This window comes from Falco naumanni, chromosome 4 (assembly GCF_017639655.2).
Source record: "Falco naumanni isolate bFalNau1 chromosome 4, bFalNau1.pat, whole genome shotgun sequence".
Taxonomy (NCBI): Eukaryota; Metazoa; Chordata; class Aves; order Falconiformes; family Falconidae; genus Falco; species Falco naumanni.
Window position 1 is genome coordinate 74,262,503 of NC_054057.1, and position 27,994 is coordinate 74,290,496.

Sequence of the window (27,994 nt, forward strand, 5' to 3'; positions counted from 1 at the left end):
CCGGCCGTAGACGGCGCTTCGGGGCAGGGCGGGGCGGGGCCTGTGGGGCGGGGCGGGGCGGTGACGCGCGGCCGAGGCCCCGCCCCGTACCCTTGACGCGACGGCAGAAGATGGCGGCGGTGGGGACTCTCGGCCGCCGCATTGCCCGGTCAGGTGCGCCCGGCCCCGCGGGCGGGGTGGCCCCGCGTCCCTCCGTGTCCCTCTTCGGGGGGGTCAGCGTGTCCCTACGGCCCCTCCCCGTGTCCCCCGGCGTGGTCGGGGTGTCCCCGCGCCCTCCCTCAATGAGCCAGTTTGTCCCCCGTGTGCCCCGCCGTGGGTCAGGGTGTCCCGGTGCCCCCTCTCAGTGCGCCAAGGTGTCCCCGTGTCCCCCCCGCCGTGGGTCAGGGTGTCCCGGTGGCCCCCATCAGTGCGCCAAGGTGTCCCCGCGTCTCCCCCGCCGTGGGTCAGGGTGTCCCGGTGCCCCCCATCAGTGCGCCAAGGTGTCCCCGCGTCCCCCCCGCCGTGGGTCAGGGTGCCCCACGCTCCCCCTCAGTGTGTCGGGGTGTCCCCGTGTCCCCACCCTGTCCGTGCAGGGCAGTTCTGGGCAGCACACCCCACACCCGGGGGGCTGTGCCCTGCCCGCCCCTACCTGCTTCTGTCCCCCCAGGCGTGCTGCCCCTCTGCCACCGGCCGGCGTGGGGCACAGCCGCCCGGCAGCCCCCCGGCCCCCGGCTGCCCCCCGGCCTCCCGCGCGCCCCGAGCCGAGCCTTCAGCAACAACAAGATCCTGGTGGAGCTGGACGAGAGCTCAGGTACGGTGGGCAGCCCCTCTGCGGTGTCACCCTCAACCCACGGGGCGTTGTGGGGCACAGGCAGCGCCCCTTCCCTGCCTGCCCCGTGGCACGCGTGGCCCTGGGCTTGGAAAGCCACCAAAGCCCCAATGTCCCAGTGTGAGCTGCTTAGGACCCGCTGGGGGACAGGCGTCCCACCGGTGGGGGCACTTCAGGTGGCTGGGTGCTGCTTGGGTGCCGTGGGCAAACCCTAGCCGTCACCATGGGCAGACCTTGTGCCCTGTCCCCTGCCTGTGCATCGTGCCCTCTGCAGGGTCCCAGCTTTGGGGACCTGGTGGAGTGGCAGGCGCTTCTTCAGGGAGCAGCTGCTGGGGATTTCTGTGTCCGACTGCCAGGAATAGTTGTCATGGGGCCAGGTCCCTGCACCGAACAAAGGTTGCCTCTTCTTCCTTTGGCTGCCAGGCCCCTGGGTGCATCCTCACGCTGCCGTCCCCAGCCTAGGCAGGACTGCAGCACGCAGACAAAGCACTCGGTGAGGGCCTTTCGGGGCACAGTCGCACCCTTTGGAAGGGGACAGGGGTTCGGAGCCCTTCCCGTGGTGCTGGCCAAGGTGGCAGTGCTGCTGGCAGGCTCGGAAAGGTGTGTGATCCCTGGGCGGGGGATGCTTGCTGTGATAGAAGCTGGAGGCTTAGTGTTATCCGTTGAGCCCAGAGGGAAAGGAACTGCTGGGCAGCATGACCCCCAAAGTGGCTGGAGTTTGGGACACATGACGTGCCACCACACACATGCTTGTTCGTAGAATCACAGAATGGTTTGGGTTGCAAGGAACCTTAAAGATCACCCAGTTCCAGCCCCCTGCCAGGGGCAGGGACACCTTCCACAGCCCAGGTTGCTCCCAGCCCCGTCCAGCCTGGCCTTGGGCACTGCCAGGGATGGGGCACCCACAGCTGCTCTGGGCAGCCTGGGCCAGCGCCTCAGCACCCTCACATTGTGGAATTTCTTTTTTCTCTCTCATTTAAATCTACCCTCTTTCAGTTTAAAGCCATTCCCCCTTGTCCTGCAGTCTGTCCTCAGCTTTCTTGTAAGCCCCCTTTAGGCGCTGGCAGGCTGCTGTAAGGTTTCCCTGGAGCCTTCTCTTCTCCAGGCTGAACCACCCCAGCTCTCTCAGCCTGTTTGCACAGCAGAGGGGCTCCAGCCTCTGAGCATCTTTGTGGCCTCCTCTGGACTCGCTCCAACAGGTCCATGTCCTCCTTACAGTGGGGGCCCCTGCGCTGGACGCAGCGCTGCAGGTGAGGTCTCACGAGAGCAGAGTAGAGGGGGACAGTCACCTCCCTCGACTTGCTGGCCACGCCGCTGGTGATACATCCGAGGATGTGGTTGGCTTTCTGGGCTGCCAGCGCATGTTGTCAGGCCATGCTGAGCTTCTTGTCCATCAGCACCCCCAAGTCCTTCTCCTCAGGGCTGCTCTCCATCCATTCTCCACTCAGCTTGTATTGATACTGAGGGGTGCACCAACCCAGGTGCAGGACCTTGCACTTGGCCTTGTTGAACTTCATGAGGTTCATGCAGCCCCATCTCTTAATCCTGATGCTCCATGTTCACCACTGGCTGAGTGAGCCCAGCTTGTGGGCGAAGGCAGGGCCGTGCTATTGGCCCTGCTGTTCTGGCGGCTTTTTGAAGAGCCAGGGGTGGAAAGACATGATCTGGGTAAGTAGGGAAACAGGGAGGCAGGTGAAGCTCCCCTGGGCAAGGCAATGTGTGCTGCTGTGGTAGAGGGTTCTGATGTCTATCTTTACCATGGCACAGGCGTCGCCACAATGAAGTTCAAGAGCCCCCCAGTCAACAGCCTCAGCCTGGACTTCATCACCGAGTTTTGCATAAGCCTGGAGAAGCTAGAGAATGACCGGACCTGCCGGGGTGTGATCTTTACATCCGTACGTGTTGTCCTGTGCTTGGGTGCAGACTGGGGGGGCGATTTGGCAGGCATGTGTGCCATTCCCTCGCTCATGCTTGGTCTCTTGACTCCCTGGTCACTGGCATGGGAAGGCCAGGAGGCAGCTTTGACCAGCTCTGGAAGGAGGGGCAGGGGCTCTTGGATGAGCTGTGCTCGTTCTTCTCTGCACTTCTCTAGCAGAACAACCACCAAGTATTGTCATTGTCTTTGAAATTAGAGCTACTTGTCTGCAAACCTGACACATCGCTTGAGATCTCTTGAACTGCCTGGAGGTAGCTGCTAGAAGATGCCAGTGCTTGTTTTCAGTTGAGATGTGGGTATGAGGTGGTGCGTGGGAATGGGACAGGACAGGTTTTGTGCTGCGTGGCTGATGTACCCACACAGGGAAATCATGCTGCACCTTCACAGGGAAATTGTGCTGCAAGCAAAGAGTCGCAGCCCTGTGGGCCATGCTGATGGAATGATCCAGGCTGTGGGACAACTGGAAAGATTGTTTCAGAACCCCAAAAGACCTTGGTTTATGTCATATTTAATTATCACTTTCCCTTTCTTCAGGCTGCCAGACCAAGTGCATTAGAGGGCTAAAGGGTCATCCCTGAGCAGTGACACTAAGTGACGTTTGTATTTTCCTGATTCCAGGCAGTCCCCAAAATCTTCTCATCTGGCCTGGACATCACCGAGATGTGTGGGAAGAGCACGGAGCACTATGCCGAGTTCTGGAGAGCCGTGCAGGAGATGTGGCTCCGGCTGTACGGCTCCAATATGGTCACTGTCGCTGCAGTCAACGTATGTCCTTTAGATCCGCCTTCCTAGTCGCCCCGCATGGTCTGTCGCTTGCTGCTGCTTGTTTGCACTGCGTGGGCAAGGACAGCCAAAAAGTCAGCCTTGCCAGTGTTGAAACAAATACAGGAATGTATTCGTTGGGAGGTCTTGGCAAAGTACATGTCTGTCAGTTCAGCACGCTGGGGTGTGGGAAGGTATGGAAGTGTGGGATGCTGCAGGCTCCATGGAAGCTGCAGGCGCTGCTGGGGTATAGCAGCATTTTGGCTGCGGTGGGGAGCTTGCACAGCACCCATGTCCTGCCGATGGAGGCTGAGGTGCCCTTGGCAGTGTTTTGTGCAGCAAGGGCCATATCCTGCCCCAAGAACTCAGCTAGGAGTCTGTCCTCCAGGTCAAAGGACCAGGAGGAGGGCTGTGGACCAGTGGTAGAGCCCAGAGGGGCGTTGATGGCAGACAAGTACCCCAGAAGCCGAGCAGCTGATGGAGGAGTCCAAAGGATGCCTGTCACATGCTCACCGGCTGCTCTCCTGGACAAGGCTCGTAGGGGTTGCCAGGGGTCACTTGCTTGGCTGTTGCACTGCTTTGCTAGAGGGGAGGAGGTGAAGGCAGCCATGCAGCACCACAAGGGCTTGTCCTCAGCCCTGTAGGCAGCGATGCTTGGGGCCGTGCAGTTTGTCTTGAGCCCTTTTTCACCTGGTTTTGTTCCTCCAGCTGTGGTTCTTGGCCAGCAGTGAAGTGCCATCTGAATGTCTGTGGATGGGTTGTTACCTGCTTGGTGTCTTGGTTTTGATTTTCAGTGTGGTGCCGCTTTGGCAGCTCATGGTTCTGTGTCTGTCCGTAAACTGTCTCTGAAGGCAGCTGAGCCTCTGAGCGGCTTCCCACCGGTGTCCTGTGGAGGGCTAAGCAAGCAGCGAGTCGTAGCAAAGATGGTCACAAATGGAAGTTTTATAGACAGGTGGTGTTACAAAGACAGAACCATTTCTGTGACATTTAGGGTTACAAACTCAACAAGTGTTAAAAACTCATGCAGGGTTACAAGAAAATGCTGCAGCAAATCTCCACTGCAGGGTTTGTAGCCCAAGTAGCACAGATCAATTATCTAGATTTCCACACTGGAAAATGCAAGAAACAAAGGGCTTGAAAACTGAAAGGGTAAACCTCGGTAAACCTATCAGAAATCTTCTTTGGGGCTGTTTCAAATGAGGTAATCAGAGACTTGGGGGACATCTGCTCTGTCACCCTGTGTCTTCCCAGCTCTGGAGGAAACAGTGAGGCCGGAGGCGCAGGGATGTTTGTAACCGCGACCTAGACTCACTCCTGCCTTCTCTTTGCCAGGGGTCCAGCCCGGCGGGAGGCTGTCTCATTGCCTTGACGTGTGACTACAGAATCATGGTGGACAACCCCAAATTCAGCATCGGCCTGAATGAAGCCCAGCTGGGCATCGTGGCTCCCTTCTGGTAGGCCAGCGCCTCGCAATTTTAGTGTCACGTGTAGGTCTCAAAAAAGAATTAATCTTCAAGGAGTTTCTTAATCAGTTTTAACTGGCTGCTGAGAGGTAGCGTCACGTGTCAGTGATCAGGTAGCTGCAGGAGACAGCACCTCATTTCTCCGTCCTGTCCTGCAGGTATGTGAAAAGCTTTCAGGCTGCACAGTGTCCTCATGTGTTTCACCAATGAGGACCTCAGTTCTGACTCTGCAGTCAAGTCTGGGACTACTGCTGGGAGATCTCCATGGCCAGGCTCAGTCTGGGAATATGCTTTTCCCTGGATACACACTGTGCACCTGCAAAACCCCATAGCTGTGGAGCTCTCTGAAAGCATAGGGACACTAATATACTAAGATGCAGGCCCTTGCTTGCCCTGAGAACGTGTAAATGTGCTGTTGGCAAGGAGCTTTCATATTGCAGCAAGTGGGCACAGGTGGGACCTGTGCATTGAGGGTAAATAAAGCAACTCTGGTGGAGAGGAGAGGGAACTCTGCTGGGGTAGTACCAAAAATGGCTCTGCTCACCTGACTTTGCACAGTATGACTGAACCTGTAGCTGCTCAGAGACCCCTCCTAGGGAGTGGGACCAAGTGTGCTCTTAGCTTCGGTGTCTGGGTGCAGCTGCCACTGGCTGTTTCTTTCTCTGACTGGGTTTTCCTGCCATCTCTTCTAGGTTTAAGGACACATTTGTGAATGTTGTGGGACACCGAGTTGCTGAACGCTCCCTCCAGCTGGGCTCCCTCCACCCTGCAGCTGAGGCCCACAAGTTTGGCCTTGTGGACGAGCTGGTGCCAGAGGAGAAGCTCCAGGAGAAGGCTGCGGCTGTTATGGCACAGTGGCTGGCCCTTCCCGGTAAGGGTAGCACCTCTGGCAGAGGAAGAGGGGATCTGATCTGGGTGGGAGGGACAGGTTCTGGGGCTGGCTCCCAGCAGGTACCTAACAGTTTCTATTTAAAGGGAAGGTGTGGATGGCTGGGAGGCAGGAAGGCTCAGCACAAGGTTCCCGCAGCCTTGGGCTAACAGAGACAGGTTTGCCAGTGGCCCTGTGCAGGAGGACACTGTGCTGGGTGTGTAGGGCACATGGCTCCAGCTCGGCTCACCCTGCCAGCCCTGCTGAGTCAATCTGGAGGAGCCTGAGCTCCAGATACAAGCTGAAACTGTGTCTGTCAGTGGAGGTGTTATCCAGGAAAGCTGCCATGGAGTGGAGGGAACAGGCTGAGCAAGAGTGCCTGGGTGGCTGCCAGTCCGCCTTTGTGGTCTGGATCAACTCTCAGCACTCTGCTGAGCTGGGGCTGGCGATGGGGGCAGGAGGACAGACAGCAAGCACAGATGTCACAAGCATGTTTGGGTTGCTCCGTGACTGGCAGCACATGGTTCCTGGGCTGGGAGGGGGCTGTCTGCCGGCCAGGGCTAGATCTGAGCTATCCCATCCCATGCCACCTCCTGAGTGCTGCAGGGGTGTGCAACTACGTGTCACACTTCAGCTGCACTTTCTGTAGAAATCTGAATGAAACTGTGCAGAAATGGACGGCTCCTAGGGCTGTCACTCTGTGTCCCAGCCTTGGAAGAGTGTCCCTAAACAGCTCTGTCTCCTGCTGTCCTGGTATTAGTGGCACCTCGGCCCCCAAGAGCAGGGAGCACATTTCAACTGTGCTCTCTCCTGGCTTGGCACCATGCAGATCCTTCCCCAGAGCCCTAATCAGAGCCAGGAGGAGTCTGTCCAGGTAAAGGTGTCTGTAGCAGACAGACCCAGAGCTCTAGGGCATGGGGTGGCTGGTCAGCATTTCACTGTCACGGCTGAAGCATGCTGAGAGCATGCTTGCAACTTCTTTGCAACATCATTGCACATGGTTCTGTACGTGTGTGAGCAGGTGTGTGCTCAAGCTTCTGTCAGCTCCAGCAGCCAGCGCTGCTCCGGCAGCATCCACGTATTTGTGCGGAACAGCACAGGCCCCGCGCCTGCTGCTGGGATGAGCTGGAGGGGACAGCGCTGCTGGCTGTTGTACGGCATGTTTGGCACGAGCGGACTGTCTTGTGAGGGGTTTGGGTGTGGGAGCCTAGAGCCAGAGCAGTTTCAAATAACGGAGAATTTTGTTTAGTTACTGCTGTCCTGAGCCCGGTGGTGTGTACTGGGGTGGGGGCTGGGCTCTGGAGGGCACAAAGAGAAGGAGGTGCACAACTGTCTGTCATCTGTCCCAGCAGATCAGTCATTTCCCCGCTGAGTGGTACAGATCATAATTTATTGTATGACAATTTATCCAGTTCAGCTTCCAGCCGGTGGGTTTTTCTCACACCTTTCCCTGCTGGTTCAAAGAGCCCTTTGGTGTGCAGTACTTCCCCGTTTGGAGGCACCTGCACGTGGTGGCAGTGGCTGAGAGCTGGTCAGGGGTGAGGACTGTGCATGTTCCTCATCCTTGCTCTCCACAGACCATGCCCGTCAGCTCACCAAGTCCATGATGAGGAAGACAGTGTTGGATCGCCTGGTTGCTCACCGGGAGGAAGACATTCAGAACTTCATCAGTTTCATTTCAAAAGAGTCCATCCAGAAGTCACTTCGCATGTACATGGAGATGCTGAAGAAGAAGAAGAGCTGAGGAGCCAGCCTCCCAGGGTGCAGTCCCAGGAGTTCGAGTGACTCTCCAAAACACTGCAGGAGCTGTAGACTTGCACAGTGAAGCTGTCTGCAGTGTCAGCAACTGGTGCGCTGCCGGCTCCCATGGCTGCCCCAACCACCCCTTCCCCTTAGTCCCTGTAGAGTGCCTGACACCACCGCTGCCTTTCCCGAGAGTGGAGAGAGCTGTCTGCTCAGCTCCCCCGAGGAGCGGACAGGGAGAGGGTCTTGACACCGCTGTGGCCCAAGCCTGCCGGTCCTTGGATATCCTCCCTCCTATCCAACAGCTAATTGTGAAATGAGATTTGTCAATAAAGTCTTTGATGAGGTAGGAGATGGATGCTTCGTTCCCCAGCCTGGCTGTGGTCACCTCTTCCTGGCTGGTGTCTCTGGGCTCTGGTTCGTCGTGGGTTGGGGGAGCTCTGCTGTGAGCCACGTGGGCTGGGGGGTCTGGGCATGGCTGGCTGTGACCCTTCTCCGGACCGGGACCCAGAGCAGCCCACGCACAGGGCTCATGGAGGGGGCTGCAGGGAGTGCCTTCACGGGGGTTGGTGGTGGGAGCTGGAGCTGGATCGTGGTCGGTGGCCGTAGGAGGAGCTCAAGCCATCAGCTTCACCTCAACTGGGTAGTGGTCACTGACTGCCAGAGCCTGGAGGAGGGCGAGAGGCAGGGAGGTGTGACACAGGGCTTTGGAGAGCCCCTCGCTGTGCTGGTGGAGCCAGCAGGGTGGCTGTGATGGCCCTGCCAGAACCTTCTGCGGGTTGGAGGGGGACACAATGTCCCCGACCCCAAGACACTCAACACACAAGGCACCAGTTTTGGCACTTCTCATGGAGAGATGCCCAGGCATGGCCTGGGGCAGGTGCTGTCAGGGGGGTGCCTGCCCTCTGAGACCCCCGTGTCTCACTTGGGAGCTCTGTGCCAGCTATGGGCGGTTGCAGGTTGGCTTGGATTGCCCCAGGCCCTGCCATCCTGCCCATTAAAGGCCACAAACCCCCCCGCGCATCTCATCTTTTCCCCACAGGGACAGGCAGTGACCCCAAATCCACCTGGGTCGCCTGTCACCCCGAGCTCCCTGTTAGCTGGCTGCAGGCTGCCATGTCCCTGGAGGCGCATGCCTTACGCAGGAGCAGTGCTGGCATCCCAGCAGGCAGGTGCTGGGCAGGGGCACGTGTGCTGAAGCTGGAGCCAGCTTGGTCTGCTGCCAGAGCTGCTTCAACCCCATCTTTGAGCTGATACTTAAAATTTTGGCAGCTCTATGGCTGTGCTGCGTTGCCAAATCCCGAAGAGATGCCAGCAGCCCTGCAGCCAGCGCTGCTCAGCTTTGGTGCGTTTGCGCCCTGCGTTTGCGAGCCCGGCTCACCTCCTCCTGCTCCAGCTGGAAAGCGCGCTGGAAGTTGTAGACAGCAGCTGAATTTGGCACAATGCTTCTCTTCAGCTTGGTGCCACACACCACGATCCTGCCAGGGAGACACGGGCGGTGGGTCCTGCTCCGGCCCCTGCACTCAGCCGCTGGTGGTGTGGGATGGGCAGGGGGCTCTGGGGTGCCGGGGAGGGGGACAGCGGTGCCATCGTGGTGCTCACCTGTCATAGGCACAGTCTGACTTCCCCACGGTGGTGTCGGTGCCGTCAGGGAGCAGCCACTTGAAGATGTCACTGGTGCGCAGGCGGATGGCTGACCAGTCACTTGGCTGGATGTAGGCGCAGTCAGCATTGAAGTCCCCCAGGAACATGATGTTCTGCAGCAGGGAGATGGGGGGGTTCATGGTGGCTGGGAAACAGGGCTGTCCCCAACACCCTCTCCCATGAGGGTCAGCCCAGGGTGCTGGGGCACCTCCATGGCAGGGGGCAGGGCAGGAGTAGGGTCCCCATCCCAGTACCCTTGCACCAGCCCTGATAGCCTTGGAGCAGGGACACAGCCTGGGCTGAATAGTCCCTGGGGCTCAGCGCCCACCCTAGGTACCACCCCAGTGTTGGTGACACTCACGTCGGTCCCCCACTTGCTGATGATGGCCAGGTAGACATCGTAAAGCGCATCAATCTCGGCGACAGCATTGTGCGGGGCTGAGTGCAGCGGCACCAGCACAAACTCCCCCACCTCTGCCAGGGGAGAGAGATGTCAGCTCTGTGGCCACCCCATGCCACCATTCAGGTCCACTAGTCCCCCTGCTTACTGGTGTGTGGTGCTGAGACCCTCAGGATGAATGGCTCCCGGCTGAAGACATCCTGGGGGTCCTCATATTGGTAGGTGTCCACCACAGATACGACATCTGTCCTGTGAGACCAAAGGGATTGTGACTGGGGCTTGGCACAGCCCTTGTGTCCCCTCCGTGGTGCCAGTGGCCCTGCAGTGCTGCCGGACAGGCAGCAGCGTGCCCAGCCCCGTTACCTGTAGATGAAGAGGTACATCTCCTTGTAGTTTTCCCGTCCCAGGGGGCCACTGATCTCATAGTCATATGGTGACGTGGACATGCTGCGGAGATGCAAAGGCAGGATAGTGACTTGGCTGGCACCAGTGACACGACTGGCACTGTCCTGCGGTGGCCTCAGCATGACCAGGGGCTGGGCAGCTGTGGAGTTGGCACCAGTCGTTTCTGCTCTGCTGTCCCCTCCCAATGAGCCACCGTGTCCCAATGTGGGGTACCATGGGGTGTAGTGGCTCTGAGCCACCCTGCTGTCCCCACCACCCTGGGGTGGCTCCTTGGGCATGGCAGGACGCAGGTCAGCTCCTGCCACCCCTTTCTCTGCAGGGATGCTCCTCACCTTCATTTGCAGCAAAGCTAAATTAGGTTAATGAGCAGCCCAGGGCTCAGCGGAGCCTGGCGTCACCCTGCCTGCCTTGGTGCTTTGTGACCTTGCTGGAGGGGACACCAAAGGGGCAAGGACAGGGGCTGGGCATACCTTCTCAGAGCACTCACTGCCTTTCAACAAGGCAGCAGCAGCCTCTGCCTGTACCCTCCCCCAAAACAAGGTCAGCACCCAGCTGGTGGGGGGCTGCCAACCTGCGGTGCCCCATTTTACCCACCCCAGCAGCCACTTTTCCTCCTGGGGGACCCAAGCCGCTTGCTTCAGAGCATCACCTGCCACTGGGTCCATCCTGGGGGCCCCTGTCACTTGTAGGGTCTTGGGGTGCTGGGGGGCTGCCTGCCCCCTTCATCCCCCATCTCACCTCTGCCCAGCCCTGTTATATTTTGGAGACAGAGCTTGCCAGAGCTGTAGCTCCTTTCCACCCTGTGTGCTCCCATGGGATGGCAGCTTTCAGAGGAGGTTTGTGCCACTTGTATCCCCCTTCCTCTCCCCAGATTCGTCCTGGTGGCTTTTTCAGTGCCTGCTCAAATCTTCATCCCCAGCACTTTTCTCCTACTCCCCTTTCCAAAACCAAACCCTCTGCTGACAGACGACTTTTTTTTTTTTGCCTTTTATTGCTTTGGCAGCTTGGCTTTTTCCCTGCTCCGCCCAGGCGCTCCCGGCTCCAGCCCCGCTCATACCTGTTGAGCTGCTCCATGAGCTCGGTGACAGCGCTGAGGTCGGAGTCGCGCACCTCCTGCACCAGCACCACGTCGTAGCGGCGCAGGATCTGCAAGGCCGAGAGGGATGGCAATGGTGAGACAGAGCCTGCCACTGTCTCCCACCCATCTCCCAGCTGGCCACCCTGACATGGTGCTGGGTGCAGCACCATGGGGACCCACATGTCCCTCGGTGCTGGGGCAGGTGTCCCCACAGAGGGCTCAGAGGGACCACAGGGTGTGCCTGACACCCCACCTCAGTTCCCACCAAGACTTCATCCACCCAGGGCATCCTCAGCACTGGGACACCATCCCATCCATGGCCATGTCCCCACGTGCCCCTGGCACAGGAACACAGACACATTTTGGGTCTGCCCAGCACACAGCCTGTCCCTGCATGGCACCAGCCGCACTCACGCTGACGATGATGCCCGCCACTTCCTTGTTGGACATCTTGGTGTCACCGAACGCCTGGATGTTGAAGGCACCAACACGCAGTGTGGCGGTGGCTGGGCACAGGAGAGCCACAGCTAGCAGGGACAGTGCCAGCACCATGGTCCCCATCCTGCCGGGAGGGATGCTGAGCCGTAGGGATGCAGCAATGAAAGCCAAACTTGGAAAGCTGGATTTGAGGATAGCGAAAAAAAACAACCGTGTAGGTCCTTCCTAAGTCCTGGTGTGCAACGGTGTGCCGTGGTGGGCACTGCCTGGAGCAACCCATGGAGCTGGCACAGGCTGTCTGCCGGCTCACCAGTCCCAGGGGAAGCTAAACCCAGTCCCGCTGCGGTGAGTTCGCCCAGCAGTGCCGCCGCCACCCCTGGGATCACCCAGCTCCGCTCCCTGCCAGGATGTCTCCATCGCCCACCAGCCCCAGCCACTGCCGCCAGCCGGCACCCCGAGAGCTGCTCCACATCTGTAGATCTGATCACAGCCCCCGCTGTCAGGATAAGGGAGTGACTCCTCATCCCAGCTCGTCTCAGCCCATCCCAGTCCCTCCCTGTTCACAGCTGAAGATGCTGAGTGCAGATCCATCCTTACCTTGCTGAGTGCGCAGCACCTCTGCCCTCCCGGCAGCAGGACGGGCGGCTTTATTCCCAGTGGAGGTGCCGGCAAAGCAGGATGAGTCGGACACCCCCGTGGGGGTTTTGGCACGGCTCTGGGCTCCTTCCCACGTTGGGAAACCAAACCCCCACGGGGCAGCAGGGTGGGGCCAGCATAGCCACCCTGTGCCGCTGCGAGGGGCGGCCGGGGCGGTGCGGTGGTGCTGGAGCACCCCAGCAGGGCCGGGTGGGCGCGTGGGACTCGGGGTGCTGCAGCTGGGGTGGTCCCTTGGGTCACAACACGTGGCACAGGGGCCAGGCAGGTGGCAAAGGGCGATGGCCTTAACGTGAGTGATTCAGACCGTGTAATTAGAGGGGAGTGAAGGAAATGGTGGGGTGGCTGGGTCAGGCAGGCTGAGCACCGCCAGGCTCGGCAAGAGGGGGTGGCTGCAAACCCCTGCAGCAACCCCGGTGGTCACCCAGAACAGCCCCACCAGTGACCCAAAGCAGCCCCCGTTGTCACCTAACACAGCCCCACCAGTGACCCAAAGCAGCCCCCGTTGTCACCTAATGCAGCCCCACTAGTGACCCACAGCAACCCTTGTTGTCACCTCACGCAGCCCCACTAGTGACCCAAAGACACCCCAGCGGAGCCAGTGTCCCCAGCACCAGCACACGGTGTCACCCCTGCTGCAGGGGTGCCCTGCTGGGGTGCCAGCCACGGGGCAGGCAGGGAGGTGACAGCTGCTCATGCTGGGGCTTGACAGGCTTGCGTGTGCCACCAGGTTTTGCATCCGCACACCCTGTCACGGGATGAGTCCGGTGTCCCTCGGTGCTGTGCCGGCACCGAAACCCCCCCGGGAGGCACCAAACCCCACTGGGAACTGAGTCATGTCCTGCACCTCCCCCCGCCCTCACCGTCAGCACCCTGTCAGCCGCCCCACAGCCAGGCGTGCTCCGGCAGGATGCAGCCCTGCGAGCTGGCAGAAAATCATCCTGCATGCCAGCTAGGGGGCTGAGTCCTGCCCAGAGCCCCCCAGCCCGTCCTGCTGTCCCTGCTTTTATTGGGGTCAGCGGGGAGCAGCGCCTGCTGCCTGGTGGGTCCAGGTCTCCTGATGGCAGGAGGGGACCTTGGGGACCTCCCTGGCTTCAGCCCCAGTGGGGCTTCCCTGGCAGGGGGAGGGGGGCTTGGGCACAGGGTGCTGCTAGGGGGGCACAGAGGGGACCCTTCCTCCAGAGCTGGGAGGGCTGGAAAAGGCTAATTTTTTAATGAAAGCAGAGAGCATCCCACTCCCACAAGACCCCAAAGAGCAGATTCGGTGGGCAGCTTGGCTGGCACTGGTGGCACGTGGGTTCCCTGGAGGGACGCAGGTGCGTGCCAGGGTATCCTGGTAGCCACCGGTGCTGGGATGGGCTCAGCGGGCTTTCAGGATCACCTCCACTGGGAAATGGTCGCTGACAGCCAAAGCCTGGGTGTGGGGGGGAAGCAGAGAGGTGGCTGAAGTTTGTCCAGACCTGCCGTCGCTGTCATGGGACCCCAGTGCTCCGCTCCAGCCCCAAAATTTAGAGCATACCCCAAAATAACTGGGTCTGGGGGCTTGAATCAGTGTGGGGGCTGGGTTCAGGCCACCCCCAGGTGCACCCAGGGGAACAGGGAGCCCACCCATGCTCCCGGCGGGCTCACGTGCCCCAGCCCCTCACTCACATCCTTCCTCTGGAGGTGGAAAGTCTTCTGAAAGTTGTTGACAGTAGCGGAGCCGGGCTCGATGTCTTGGCGCAGCGCGGTGCCACAGGCGACAATGCTGCCGGTGCACTGTGGGTGTTAGCACCCCCAGTGCCCCCCGTGCCAGCCCCCACCCCCCCGGCATGGCACCCACCGGTCATAGGCACAGTCAGTGGTGTCGGCGACGGTGGTGTCGGCACTGTCGGGGATGAGCCACTCGCAGGCGTCAAGGGAGCGCAGGCGGATGGACGGCCACTCGGCGCTGGTCACGTAGGAGCAGTCAGCGTTGAAGTCACCCAGGAGGAGGATGTTCTGTGGGGCAGCATGCTGTGTCCCTGCCCACAGACCGTACAGAGCAGCAAAGGCTCCCTAAAATCTTAAGGGGCAGCAGAACCTCCCCTGGGGCTCCCCAGCATGGGGGGACAAGCCCCCAGGAATGGCAATGGAGCCACCCAGCAGCTCCCTACCCAGACATTGCTGGGGTGGCACCTGGTCCGGTGGGTATGAGAGGTCTCCTGTGGGACATGTCCACCCCGGGAGGGCCACCGGGATGTGTGATGGCCATACCACAGACCACCCGGCTACCCTGGGAAGGGACCGAGCTCCCCACCGCCGCTTACGTTAGTCGCCCACTTGTTGACAACGTTGGTGTAGACCTCATAGAGCGCATCGATCTCCTCCGGTGCGTGGCTGGGCTTGGCATGCAGGGGCACTATCACAAACTCCTCAACCCCTGCCAGATAGGCGGCTGTCATCCACCAGCTCAGCCACAGCACCCAGGAAGGGAGCAGGAACCCTGGGGGACCACCCCAGGCCAAGCCCCAGCTACTGGCTGGGAAAAGCTGCTGAAGGGAAAGGGTGTGTTGGCTTTTTGGGGTCTGCCCATCCTTCAGGCTGGGATTTCCAGCAGGAGATGCATCCCTCCATGTGTGGTTTGGGATTTGCTGCTTGTTTCCCATCAGTTTTTCCAAGCCATCATGGTTTTGGCAAGGAGATGGGGGTGGGAGACAGGTGGGAGAGTGTGTGTGACCTGAGGAGGGTCTTGGGAGGTGGAGGTGATGGCACGGGGTAGAAGGTGGCACAGGGTGGGAAGTGGGACATGATGGGACATGGCATATGGTGGGAGGTGGCAAGTGTTGGGATGTGGCACATGAAGGCAGATGGTACATGATGGGAGATGACACCCAACTGGAGGAAGCAGATGGTAGGATATGGCACAAGATGGGAGGCAGCAGGTGATGGGATGTGGGACCTGATTGGAAACAGCTGGAGACATGAGATGGCACGCAGCTGGAGAGAACACATGGTGGGAGATGGCACGTGGTGGAAAACAGCCGGCAGTGCTGGCCATGCTGGCCATAGGTACCCAGGGCCCCTGGGCACCCATGGGTGGGAGAGGGCCCCACAGCAGTGGAGGACCCTGGTGGAGCCCCTGAGTTGGGCTCCAGAGTGCAACCTCCCCTCCCGGCAGGCACAGCTCCAGGCTCAGCCCTGTGCCAGCTCCAGGCAGCCCCCAACGCCTGCTCTGCTCACGTGTGGTGGGTGAGGAGAACTTCACGATGAAGGGCTCCCTGCTGAAGGTATCGGTCCCACAGGGCTCACAGCCGTCGTCATAGTAGTAGCTTCCCAGCACAGAGACCATGTCCGACCTGAGGGAGGGGAGCAGGGCAGCCGCTGGCACCGCTCCTGCTGCAGCCAGGGCCCCCAGAGGTACCCACGGCCCTTTGGGGGTGGCTGGGGAGGACAGTGGGTGACATGGGGGCTGCTGGACCCTGGTGGCATCCCTTACCTGTAGATGTAAAGGTACTGCTCCTTGTAGCTGGTCCGACCCAGGGGGATGCTGGCCAAAAAGTTGTATGGGTGCAGGGATGTGCTGGAAGTGAGATGGAGAGAGGGTGAGAGGAGGTTCCCGGTGCCCCCCAGCACCCGTCAGGCTCTCTCTGGCCAAGCCAGAGGTGGCCTGGCATGGCAAGATGCTGGCTGGAATCTGTCCCAGCATTGCGTTTGCAGGCACTCCCTGCCCTGTGCCATCAAGGTCACCTGTTGAGCTGGCCCATGAGCTTCTTCACGGAGCTCAAGTCGGCATCCCGGAGCTCCTGCACCACGATGATGTCATACTCCGACAGGATCTGTGAGGGGGTGGGGTGGGGGGCCAAGCTCAGAGCTGCTCATCCCAGCAGGGAGCTGCTCATGGGGGCACCTGTGGGTGCCTGGGCTGTGAAGGCTCCCGGCCTGGCAGTGGGAGAGCAGTGGGAACCCCAGAGCCAGAGAGGCAGCTCCTCTGCTGGTGTCCTCTGGCTTGGAAAAGCCTTGGGGCAGCACTGTGCCCTCTAACACCCATCTGTCTACCACCCCAGCAGCTCCTCCCTCGCAGGCTGCTCTGAGTGAGGAACCTGGGCAGCACCAGCCATCGCCCATCTTTGGTTGGGGACCAAAAATAGTGGAGATGGCCTGAGGTTGGAGATGGTGATGGGGGAAGAGCAGGTGGGTGGATGGATGGAGGCTTGGACAGATGGATGGAGGCAGGGATGGATGCATGCACGCATGCATGGAGGCACGTATCAATGCAAGCATAGATGGATGGACAGATGGTTGGGTGGATGGGTGCCAGGGGTGTGGACAGGTGGATTGATAGGTGGGTGCATGGACACTTGGACAGATGGATGCCTGCAGAAATCTGGTGTCCCACTGCCCCAAGCCAGCTGCATCCTGGAGACCAGAGACCCCCACACACTCACAGAGACGATGATATTTGCAATAGTCTGGTTGGACATCTTGCTGTCCCCAAACGTCTTGATGTTGAAGGCACCGATCTTCAGTGTGGTGGCCACGTGCAGCAGTACTGCAACCAGCAATGGCAGCACCAGCTTTGAGGCCGCCATCCTGTCTGCAGAGGGGCAGGGATGGGCTCAGCCCTTGTGGCTGGGAGTGGGATTTGGCACAGATGATGGGGGTGACCAGGGTATTCCCACTGGCCATACTGGTTTCACTGGGAGGCATCTGTTTTCCAGAGAACCACTAGGACCCAGGAATGGTGCACTCCTATCCAGCCACCTGGCTGGTGCCTCACATGGGGCACATCCTGCCTGTCCCTCCTGGAGGGAGGCCAGACCACCTATGAGGCTGGAGCAAATAATTCACTGCCAAAGGAGCAAATGCCATTTCCTGGTGACGCAGAGCAGTCACTTCCTCGTTCACCGCCCTCAGCCTGGACACCTCTCCTGGCCTGGGATGGGTGGCAGTGGCTGAGGGCACCAAGGTCCCTTGGCTTGTGCTTCTCCCACTCCTCCCTGGGTCTGTGCCAGAGACCCAAAAGACCCTACAGCAGCCGTGCTGGGACAGACCAAGGGGTGGATCCATACTCACACCCCCCAACACCCCTCCTCACTTCCTTCCCTGCCTGGAGCATCCTCACCTGGGGTATCGCCGCCCCCCAAACTGCCCCGCCCCATCCTCACCCAGGCTGGAGTCTCCCAGACCCTCGCCGAGGCAGCACAGCAGCTCCCACGTATGGGAAAAGGTATTTGAGAAGTATTTCCCATGGCACTCAGCTCCCTGGGGTAATATTTCACCAGCAGATGGGATCCAAGCCCTGCCCAAGCCCAGGTGCCCCGAGCACCCAGCCCCACCAGGAGCCCCGACCCGATGGGCTGAGAGGACCAGCAAACACCCCAGCTTCGGGCACACCTGAAGCCCGAACCAAGGAAGGGCTCGCTGCCCCCAGATGTGCTTTTTCATTGGGGCAGCTGCTCTACTTAAATCCTCGCCTTTCCCCACTGGCATCCTTGCTACGGCTGCAAACGCTACCATCTGCAACACCACAGTCCCTCTGGTTGGTAACGCAGTGATTTGGTAGCGTCACGATTTAGCAATGATACAATTTGGTCACGTCAAAAATTGCCCAAAGCCCCACAGATCCTCCCCACTCCCGGGGAGCACAGCAGCCTCCGCGGCCTCCCTGGCAGAGGCACCTATAGAGGGCTGTGTCCATCCCGGGTGATGCTTGTGAGCTGTGCCCAGGCTCAGCTCCTGCAGAGCATCGTGGCAAAACTAAGCCGAGCTGCAGGAAGCGACGCTGGAGCAGGGAGCTCATGGGGTGTGGGAGGAGAGGGGAGCGGGACGTACCTTTGGTGTCGTCCAAGGTCTCTGGAAGGGGAAGGAGCTGCACCTGCATTTATGGGGAGGGACACGCTCACCTTGCCAAGTGGTCCCTCAGCCAAAGAACATGCAAGGCCACAGGCTCCATATGGCATTTTTCACGGAAATAAAGGTCCACTCAGTGAAAAAAACAACGCTTTCAACAGTGCCAATACCTCCTGCCTCAGGTAAGGTGGCAAATGTGCCTGAATCAACAAAAACACTGAGAAGAGATCTGTAAGGTACAAGTGAATCCCCGAGACTGCACATGGGGAACGGCAGCTCCCCAGCGCTGGGGCACAGGCAGCTCTCGCTCATCACCAGCTACAGTTTCTCTTAAAAAGCATTTATTTCACCAACACCAGCCATTCCCATCCGGAACTCCACATTTCCAACAAGCCGGTGTCAACCAAGTATGCTGGGGCCAGTGGGAGCCCAGTGCTGGGGGCTCTGGGCAGCCGGTGCATCCTGGTGCAGCCCCACCAGCTCTGGTCTTTGGGTGTGGAGCTGAGCTGGAAGTCCTGAAAAACAACAGGTCCCTGCTGGGGTCCCTTGTCCCCAGACCCTCCCCAGGAGGTCACTCGGGGCAGGCCCTGTCCCCAGCGGTCCCAGGGGTGCCAGCTCTCCACCCTGCATGCTCCCACTGCTGATCCCAGCCCTGCCCCAGTAGCCTTGGCTGATGTCCCAGCACTCCCCGGCCTCCAAAGGCAGCTGCCACACTTCCCAGGAGGGGACACCGCCGTGCCAGGACCCGGCAGTGTAAACTGATCCTTAGGGGCTGGGGGGCCCTGCCAGCCCCGCCGGGGCCAAGCGCCCCACAGAGCACGGCCAGGGCCTGCACCCCACTGCCCACAGCGGGACCAGGGCTGGGCCTAGACACCCCCAGGGGGCTGCGGATTCCTAGGCCAGACCAGGGCCCCGAGAACCCCCATGGCCAGTCCCCCTTCAGGCCAACCCCCCCAAGGGCCAGGTCCCACCTCGGGGCAAGGCCCCACCTCGGGGCAAGACACCCACAGGCCAGCCCCAGGGCCAGGCCTTCCTCTGGCCAAGAGTCCTCTGCAGCCAGGCCTTCCCTGAACCGAGACCCCCAGGGCCAGGCCTTCCCCAGGCCAAGTACCCCCTCATGCTCAGATTGTCCCCAGGCCAAGACCCCCCGGGTCAGCCCCAGGACCAGCCTCTCAGGGCCGGGACCCCCTCAGGGCCGGGGACCATCCTCTCCTGCCCCACCCCGGGCTCAGCCCCCCCTCCCCGCCGCTGCAGAAGGGCCGGCAGGGGGCGCTGCGGGCGGCGGCCGCGGGCCGCCCCTTTTTGTCCGCAGCGCGGTGCCGTAGTGCCGCCCGCCTGCGCTTTCGCCGCTGTGAGGCCGCGCCGCGCCGCGCCGAGCGGGGCCGGGCCGGACCGGACCGAGGGGTGGCGGGCTGGGCAGCGGTGGGGGGTCGCTTTCCGGTGGGATTGGAACCATGAGCGACATTCGGCACTCGCTGCTGCGGCGGGACGCGCTGAGCGCCGCCAAGGAGGTGCTGTACCACCTGGATATCTACTTCAGCAGCCAGCTGCAGAGCGCCCCGTTGCCCCTGGTCGACAAGGGCCCTGCCGAGCTCCTGGAGGAATTCCTCTTCCAGGTGCCCAAGGAGCGCGGAGCTCCGCCCAAGGTGAGCCCCGACCGCGGGGTGGCGGGGGGGCGAGGCCCGGCGGCGTCCCGGACAGCGTCCCCGGGGGCTGGTGGCGGCCGATGCCCGGGGGAGGGAGGGCAGGGCCTGGGGGTGGCGGCGTGAGGCCCAGGCAGCGCCCCGGGAGCCCGGGCGCTGCCCCAGGGAGTGGCTGTGCAGGCCGAGGCCCCAGGACTCGGGACGGGATCCCGGGAGAGGCTGTTGTTGGAGCCTGAGGCCTTAGGAGAACAGAATGAGGTCCCTGGGGCGGGGGCTGCTGCTGGCACTGAGCCCCCAAGAGGACAGGATGGGGTCCCTGGGATGGGAGCTGCTGCTGGAGGCTGAGGCCTTAGAAGAACAGAATGAGGTCCCTGGGGGGCTGCTTCTGGAGGCTGAGGCCCCAAAAGGACAGAATGACGTCCCTGGGGGGGCTGCTGCTGGGGGCTGAGCCCCCAAGAGAACAGGATGGGGCCCCTGGGGTGCTGGTGACTGAGGGTTTGTTTGGCAGGGAGAGGGCTGGCTAGCAAGACACAGATGGACTAGCCAGGACTCTGGGAGCCCAGACAGGGCTCTGAGGAGGTGTGGCGGGCCTTGAGGCCCCTGGGGACTGCCCGCAGCCTCGCAGTGCTGTGGCTGGGCCGTGCCAGGGGTTTTAGATGTCTGGGTGTGGGATGGAGCTGGGATGGGGCCATCCCAGAGAGCAGCGAGCGGAAACTACAGCTGCTGGTGGATGTCAGGGTGCATGGGCCAGGGCCCTAGTGGGCAGTGAGCACCAGTCTTGGGTATCCAGGTGTTCAAATACAACTTAGAGCTTTTCAGTGTAACTAGGTAAATGCAGTAGTGGTTCAGGAAGCTTGAATATATGTGCTGTGCGTAAAGATTGACTTTGTAACACCTGAGGAAACTCTCAGCCTTTACTGTTCTTCTCTTTTCACCAAAGTGGCTCTTGGTTCTTCAAGATCCCCAGTATATTTTGCAGCTTTGCTTTTGTTTTCTTTCAGAGATTGAATTCACTTCAGGAACTTCAGCTCCTTGAAATTATGTGCAATTATTTTCAAGAGCAAACCAAGGATTCAGTCCGGCAGATCATTTTCTCATCTCTCTTCAGCCCTCAAGGAAACAAAGCAGATGACAGCAGGATGGCTTTACTAGGAAAGCTGGTTTCCATGGCAGTGGCTGTGTGCAGGGTTCCTGTTCTGGAGTGTGCTGCCTTCTGGCTCCAGGTACAGCTTCTGTGCAGGCAGGGAAGTCTTGGGGAAGGGGGGAAGGAGTGAGGGAGTGTGCCGCCATGGGTACGGGTGAACTGGGGCAGAGTGTCACTTAACGGTTGGTGGCAACCGGTTGCAGTCAGCTGCTCCTTCATGGCAGTTTAAGCTGATAGAACAGCTAGCTCCTGCAGGTGCATTCACCCCACGTCTGTGCTCCTGTCCACTGCTCCTGTCCACTGCTTTGTTCCAGCATAAGGGAGAGCTTATTTATGTTCTGCACTGGCAGAAGAAAAATCGGGGTTTTTTTACTGTCAGTGAAAGTTTTATTGATTTTTCCCTTCCTACCTCCCCTTCCACCCCACCACCCCTGCATGGTAAAAAGGGTCAGTGGAGGGTTTGACCAACACGGGGAGTAAAACCATGGTCACCTGGCCCAAAGAAGCCGACTCTGGAGTTTGGGAAATAAAGTGTGTCTCATGTACAAGTTTGTATATGGCAGAAGAGGCAGACCTCTCTAGCGATCTGGGCACAAAATACCTGTGTATATCTTCCGTGAATGCTGTTATGTGGGGAATCTCCTATGTCTCCCCCTTTCCCATAGAGACTCCCCACTGCAGACCTTGGGAAGTGCATTTTTGTTCCTGCTGCCTCCTTGAGATGTGCAAAATTCACCTACTTTAAGGAAGGGGAGGAGCAGAAAGGCTGTGCTGGGAGGGGAGGGTGGGAGAAGGCAGACCAGTACCGTTTCTGTGGGGTCCGTCTTTTCCCACCTGGTGAGCCTTGGCAGGGGAGGAGGGGATGCAACCTGGACAGCAGAGGGAAGGTGTAGTTTTTTGCAGATTGCAGCTCTTAAGTGACATGAGGATTGCACTGAAATTTTTCTGTGATAAAAATGTCAAGCATAACTGAGAGGTTGCTGAACTGGTTGTTCTGGTACTGAACTAGTTAGAACTACAGAACTATGTTGCTGAAGTAGTAAAAAAATTTCCATCTAAGTAAAAATGTTGATGTAATAGGTGTTAAACTACAGTTATTGTAAACACGAAATTTCACCATCTATTTTAATATTGCAAAATAGTAATTTTATTTGTGCCTGAGAGGATCTTTGATATGCAGAGAAAGAGAGAGAGAAAGCATACTAATTTTGGGAAAGTGGAAACATAAACGTTGAAACAGCAAAGTAGCTGGGTGATGTGGGGACGTACAGTGTTCAGGCAATGCAGACTTTAGTCAGCTCTGTAGAACTTTGTGTGACTTTAGAAGTGGTTTAATGCACTTTTCCTTGTGTGCCGTCCCGCACCCCTGCAGCGCACCCCTGCAGTGTACTGCGTGAGGCTAGCCCAAGCCTTGGTCGATGACTACTGCAACTTGGTGCCAGGGTCCATCCAGACGCTGAAGCAGATATTCAGTGCCAGTCCTCGCTTCTGCTGCCAGTTCATTACATCCGTCACAGCTCTCTACGACCTCTCTTCAGGTAAGGGTTTCCAAGCTGTGTCTCTCAAAGTAAGAGGGGCAGTATAATGCAAGGTAAATGAACTGTTACAATTGAATTAACTGCTGAAATTCTGAAGATGCTTGTTACCATGTAATTATTGCCAGAAGCAGCTCAGGGGTGTGGCTGTTGTCTTGTCTGCCACTGGGGTGAGAATAAAAATAACTGCTCAGTGGGTGAAGGGAGAGCCTTTGCTGGAGAAGCAGCCAGGTAACACCTGACACAAAGCACAGTGCCCTCCACAGAAGGCAACGGACATGGGGACGTTCTTGATTGAGAAGCTCTACCTGATCCACCTCAGCTGGGCAGCTGGACCTCCCTATTGTGTGTCACCTACCCAACAGGTAGACTCAGGGCTGTCTGTTGATCCAGTTCCTTCCAAAAAAGGGTAGAAACTCAAATTCTGAATGTTTGCAAGCTGGAGCAGGATTTCTGTTGGGCAGCGATGAGAAACGCAATCAATAGCATACTTCCAATGCACTCGGTAACTGTAAGTTGACCAGCTAGTGATACGGCCTGTCTCAGGTGGTTGTTGCTCAGACACTAGAAACTTGTGGGTGTCTAAAAGATGGGTTTACCTTTACTCAGCGAGAGAGGAGGAGAGCTTGTGGTAGACTAGAGAACAACCATACACTAAATACCAACATCACATATAATCCAAAAAAGCCAGTACTGTTTGTTATTGATAAAGGAAAGGTTTTGCGTGGTCTCCAGATAAGCAGCTTGGCATTAGTGAGGAAGAGGTGCAGATTTAGACTTCATTTTTAAAAAAGTATTTGGTAGAGCTTGTAGCATATTCTTCCTCAGTATTTTAGATACGTTTTGTGCAACCACTTGGAATTCACCCAACTAATTAAAAGACATGTCAGAAAGGAAATAACATGAGTTATAAGAAGTAAGCTAAGAAATTTTTTAAAAAACTATTGGGGATGTTACTGGTGACACAAGAAAAGGAAACTTGCTCCTCAAAGTGTGATCTGTAACTGGGCAGTCTCCACCATGTCCTGAGGGCAGGAGTTGATCACACACACAGAGCAGTATCTGTGATACTCAGAGGTACCAGAAAAGCTAAAAACTGGAAAATACCGGTTCTGTATCCATTGCACACTGGTATTTCTGTAGTCCAGATGATTTGTCCTAGAAGTCATTTCAAGTACAGAGACCTGAGTGGATAGTTCTGTGCTGAGCCCTTTGTTGACACTGTACACAACTCTCAACGAAAGTACATAGCTCAATCCCGTAGCCCGCCCCTGTGGTGGGGTGATGCGTGATTACTCTGAAGTCAATGTTTCTTTTGTCTGTAGTCAAGCTGCAGTTGATGACCACCTTTCCCTTCCTATTTAAAGTTTTACATAATTTTATAATCCTTTACCTGTCATGTGATTGTGTTGTTGCATTGTTTTTCCACGAGACGTGCTTGTTTAGGTAAGTCTTAAAGAAAATGAGTTGAATTATTGGAGTAAAGAGAACAAGGTGCCAACAAGTTTTTCCAGTTCCCTTGCCCATTGTACTTTGTGTGGCAAGGGATAAAGAGAGGGACTGAGTTTAGGGAAAAGGTGAGCAGATGATGGGTGGGAGAGAAGAAAATGGCAGAAGAAGCTTTGTTGGGGAAGGGATTAAATGCTGGCATTTGGTGGTGTCTTCAGAATAGGTGGAGAAGGTGAAGTTGACAGGAACATGGTTGTGTCTTCCCTGGGACAAACGAGCATCTGCCTTTCGTGTCTTGAAAAAAAACCAGCAGAGTTGGGGAGGTTGTGAAACTGTAATTATGACAGTGCAGGAAGGGTGTGTGTGAAAGATTCATTAAAAAAACCAACTGTGCTTCAGTGCAAGACTCTGCTTACCCAACAATAACTTTCCTATCTTCAGATGACCTCATCCCTCCTTCGGATCTGCTCGAGCTGATTGTTTCCTGGATCTTTGAAGACCCCCGCCTAATCCTCATCACCTTCCTAAACACCCCTATTGCAGCCAACCTGCCAATAGGGTTTTTGGAGCTCACCCCACTGACTGGACTGATCCGTTGGTGTGTGAAGGCCCCCTTGGCTTACAAAAGGAAGAAGAAAGCCTCCCTCTCAAATGGACATCCTCCCAGCAAAATTGCCAAGGACTCGACTTCAGGAGAAGACAGAGATTGCCACCAGCTGTATTCAAAACTGCATCTAAGTGTCCTGCAGGTTCTTATGATGCTTCAGGGGCATTTAACAGAGAAGAACCTTTATGGGCGCCTGGGGCTAGTACCCTTTGACCACGTGGTTCCACTTGTTGAGGAAATTAACAGACTCTCTGATGAACTCAATCCTCTCAATGCATCCAAAGAGATTGAACTGGCTCTAGACAGACTAGCTCAGGCTTTGCAAGTGGCCATGGCATCAGGAGCACTCCTCTGCACTAGAGGTAAGTTGTCGGTGGGGCTGGCACAGACCCTGTCATGGGATTATTTTCCTTCAGTGTGCAGAATTTGTAAGAGGGAGTGTTGGGGTGAGGGAGTAAAGGTGAACATGTTCACAGCAGAAGTAGTAGTTTGCCACTTTTAGGAAGCGACAGTGCAGGAAATAGTTCAGGAAAAATAACTGGATGGTGAATAAGAAAGGGAAGGTCACTGATGCAGGCAACTGGCATGTTGTTTTGCAGAGCAGAAGAACTGATCTTCGACGTTGCAGCCTGCAGCAGGGGGTTATATCTGGTTGTCTGGCATGAGGACAAATTTGACACCCTCAGAATTGCTTGTAGCTATTTAAGAAGCACTGTTTAATTGTGCTTCAGTTTGATTTCTCTGAGTTTGCCTGCTGGAGGAGAGTCCATGAAGCAGATAAACCCATGGGGTGGGTATGCTAGACAAGGAATTTGAAAAGCAAAGAAAAACTCTTCTTTGGAACTTCTGGGCCTTCAGCTCTCCTGTAATGAGACCCCATTACAGCATGTACGATTTGAGTTAAACTTAGTAAAGAAACCTGCTCATGTGGCTTTTGTCTCTTTCCTGTCTCCAAACCCAGCTGTTTCTGAAAGACTTGCAGAGATAAAAAAGGGAAGTGCCTCAACTCAGTGTAGGGACAGACAGACAGACTGTGTTCTTGATGCATTCTCTTGAAAACAGGTGATTTTTAGTGTGACTAGAAGGCTTAAAGTGCCCCAAACAGCCAGGAAGGACAGTTAGTGCAGACCCCAGCTGCAGGCAGTGGCCTCTGCCTGAGGCTTTTGCCCTGGCTGAACCAGTGCTGCTGGTCAAATCTCAGTGTTCTTTCAGGGAGTAGCTCTGGGTGTAATGAGAACAAGGAGAATAGTGGGGTTTTGAGTAGATGGCTTATATTAGCTGCACTTTATTCTTAGCTGTTTACCTCGTCCATTTTGCGTGCTTGCTCTTAATGTGGAAGTGGAAGGTGATTGAGTATAAGTAGCTGCTGAAGTACGAGTTATTTCAGTGGTTTTTGAGTGTGTTTATTTACAAAGGCAGGAGTTTTATCTCAAGCTATTTTTGAAAGGGCTCTAGTGACAGGTTATGTTGTTAAATACCTTGGTTCTAGCTATTCTGATTTAGAAGAAGTTTGGAGATGGTAAAAAAAAAAAAAAGGTGCAATTTCTAGTTGATAGACCTCAGCAAAAAAAAAAAACCACAACAAAAACCAACCAACCCTTTCTTTGCACTAGCACTGTTTAAAAAACACCCAAACCAATACAAACCAGCTATTGAGTAAGATTTGCCTTGCTTTGACCTGATGTCTTTCTCACTATAAATGCCATGCTCAGTGGGCAGTCACACCTTGTATTTCCTGTGTTTTAGTTACTACTTGTTAGTATATTGGAGTTGCAAATTCTGTCCTAAGGCTTGGTGTGCCTTGAAATGAAGCTCCGTTTCCCATACGGCAGCGTTGGTTAAATGTCAGATACAATAAAGCATGTAGGTAGAAAGCTGAGGTAATGACTGGTGAGATGGGGAAACGTTTTCTCTCCTAAGGAAGTTTTTGGCCTGAGAATGGGATTCTGGATCTGTTGATGGCTGGAGCTTTTCCGGTAATCTGACCTTTCTAGCAAGGAAAGTGGAAAGAAAAATTGCTCTAACTTCCGTTTTACACTTACTGTTATGTCTTCTGTCCTCTTTCAGATGACTTGAGAACTGTGTGCTCCAGACTACCGCATAACAAGTAAGAGACATTTCTACAGCCGTTGTTGGTTTTGATGCATATTCCAAGACACGCACTTGAGGGCTGTTGAGACAAAACTTGCTTTAAAAATTTATGTTTACTTTCTGGAAGTCAGCCTTTATTCATACACAGTTCAGCACAAGGATAAAGGTGGTAGGCAGTGCTGGCTACTTCTTCCCTTGCAAGCTGGACTCTTGACTGAGGGAGATTTCAGTGACTCCTACGATAGAGATAATTTTGCCCATCCTGTGTTAGAACAAATGCACAGAAAGGGAAAATGAAATTACAGCATAGAACCTGACCCAGAGTTTTCCCATCCCCAATTCCTCGTGTGTTTTACCTGACCCTAACCTTAACTGCACTTTGCTGCTTGCCTTTTTGCAAAGGGCAACCAAGTTTAGATTTATATATAAAAAAAAAGTCTTCTGGAAGCTGTAAAGAGCAGAATTGAATTGCTGTCCTCTTGCCTCTCAGTGGTAGTCTGTGTTGCTTGTGAATTGTCCTTAGAGCCAGGCCCTTGTGGGCTGGGGAGAGCCGTGACAAAAGCCTTCTCTAAATAATCCTCATGCCTGTCTGTATTTCTCTCCACAGCCTGCTCCAGCTGGTGATTTCAGGTCCAGTACAGCAACCGACCCACGGTGCTCTGCCACCAGGATTTTATCCTCATATCCATACTCCTCCTCTGGGCTACCCTGCGCACGCTGCGCACCCTGCGCTCCCGGCTCACCCGGCGCTCCCTGCTCACCCCGTACAAACATTTATACCAGGAATGACATTCCCATACCGACCTATTCGCTAAAATGCTAAGACTGTAGAGTGTACCCAGTTTCCCTTAGTTTGAGGAAGCCTTGCAGATGAAACCAAATGACTCGGGAACCACATTTTCCTCTTTGGTGTAAAGCTGAGCAATGCCTGCGTGAGGGATCAGCCCTTCGGCAGTGAAGACAGACGGGTAGGCTGCAGTCGATGCGGATGTGGGATGCAGATACAAAGGCAGATCGTAGGGACAAAAGGAGGGGGTGGGAAGAGAGAAGCAACAGAAACTCCAAATCTCTGCAGCGTGTGGAAATGTTTTTGGTCCACATTGTTTTATATAATCACCAAGGGTATGATGTTTCTCAACCATGTGTTTTTCAGCAGCCCTGATCTGTTTACGGCGTGCTGAGACCAGCTAGTCTTGTTCTAGGAGGGCCAGAAAGAAAAAGGCGTGAGATTTTTTTCAAGCTAGTCTGCTCTAGCCTGCTTGTTTCTTTGTAAATGTTTGTATCTATAGCTACAGAGTATGTGTACACTGTATATTTTTGGAACACAAATGTTTGTTTCAGAAGCACAAGGTAGAGTAAAGCAGCACTTCCTATTAAAGGAAACAGTTTAAGAAGCATAAAATAATTCTGCTACTTTCTCTCTCAAACAGCAATTAGAAAGTTCAACTTGTTAGGCCTGTGCTAGGGAGGTGACAAAACCCCTTTGTGGCTGCTGTGACCCATCGTCCTCCAGGC

General features: G+C 56.5%; 4 protein-coding genes across 4 annotated transcripts; 2 read left to right on the forward strand and 2 right to left on the reverse strand.

The window, feature by feature from the left end:
• Positions 1 to 50: 50 nt before the first annotated feature.
• ECI1 (enoyl-CoA delta isomerase 1) lies at positions 51 to 7,929 on the forward strand. Its single transcript, XM_040592533.1, has 7 exons — positions 51 to 153; positions 647 to 790; positions 2,576 to 2,703; positions 3,363 to 3,509; positions 4,839 to 4,960; positions 5,662 to 5,840; positions 7,415 to 7,929. Exons 1-7 carry the CDS (start codon positions 111 to 113, stop codon positions 7,579 to 7,581), a joined length of 930 nt encoding a protein of 309 aa, XP_040448467.1. The 5' UTR covers positions 51 to 110; the 3' UTR covers positions 7,582 to 7,929.
• Positions 7,930 to 8,196: 267 nt separating this feature from the next.
• LOC121087485 (deoxyribonuclease-1-like 2) lies at positions 8,197 to 11,668 on the reverse strand. Its single transcript, XM_040592540.1, has 8 exons — positions 11,522 to 11,668; positions 11,087 to 11,175; positions 9,988 to 10,071; positions 9,773 to 9,873; positions 9,586 to 9,698; positions 9,183 to 9,337; positions 8,962 to 9,058; positions 8,197 to 8,247 (listed from the first exon to the last, which is right to left on the reverse strand). The coding sequence occupies exons 1-8, from the start codon at positions 11,666 to 11,668 to the stop codon at positions 8,197 to 8,199; spliced, it is 837 nt and encodes a 278-aa protein (XP_040448474.1).
• Positions 11,669 to 13,559: 1,891 nt separating this feature from the next.
• On the reverse strand, positions 13,560 to 16,749 carry LOC121087617 (deoxyribonuclease-1-like). Its single transcript, XM_040592869.1, has 8 exons — positions 16,606 to 16,749; positions 15,908 to 15,996; positions 15,657 to 15,740; positions 15,401 to 15,516; positions 14,488 to 14,600; positions 14,022 to 14,179; positions 13,850 to 13,946; positions 13,560 to 13,613 (listed from the first exon to the last, which is right to left on the reverse strand). The coding sequence occupies exons 1-8, from the start codon at positions 16,747 to 16,749 to the stop codon at positions 13,560 to 13,562; spliced, it is 855 nt and encodes a 284-aa protein (XP_040448803.1).
• A 2,599-nt stretch (positions 16,750 to 19,348) lies between these two features.
• Positions 19,349 to 27,881, forward strand: C4H7orf26 (chromosome 4 C7orf26 homolog). Its single transcript, XM_040592815.1, has 6 exons — positions 19,349 to 19,656; positions 20,655 to 20,876; positions 22,170 to 22,335; positions 24,223 to 24,750; positions 26,456 to 26,495; positions 27,087 to 27,881. Exons 1-6 carry the CDS (start codon positions 19,465 to 19,467, stop codon positions 27,292 to 27,294), a joined length of 1,356 nt encoding a protein of 451 aa, XP_040448749.1. The 5' UTR covers positions 19,349 to 19,464; the 3' UTR covers positions 27,295 to 27,881.
• The last annotated feature ends 113 nt before the right edge of the window (positions 27,882 to 27,994 follow it).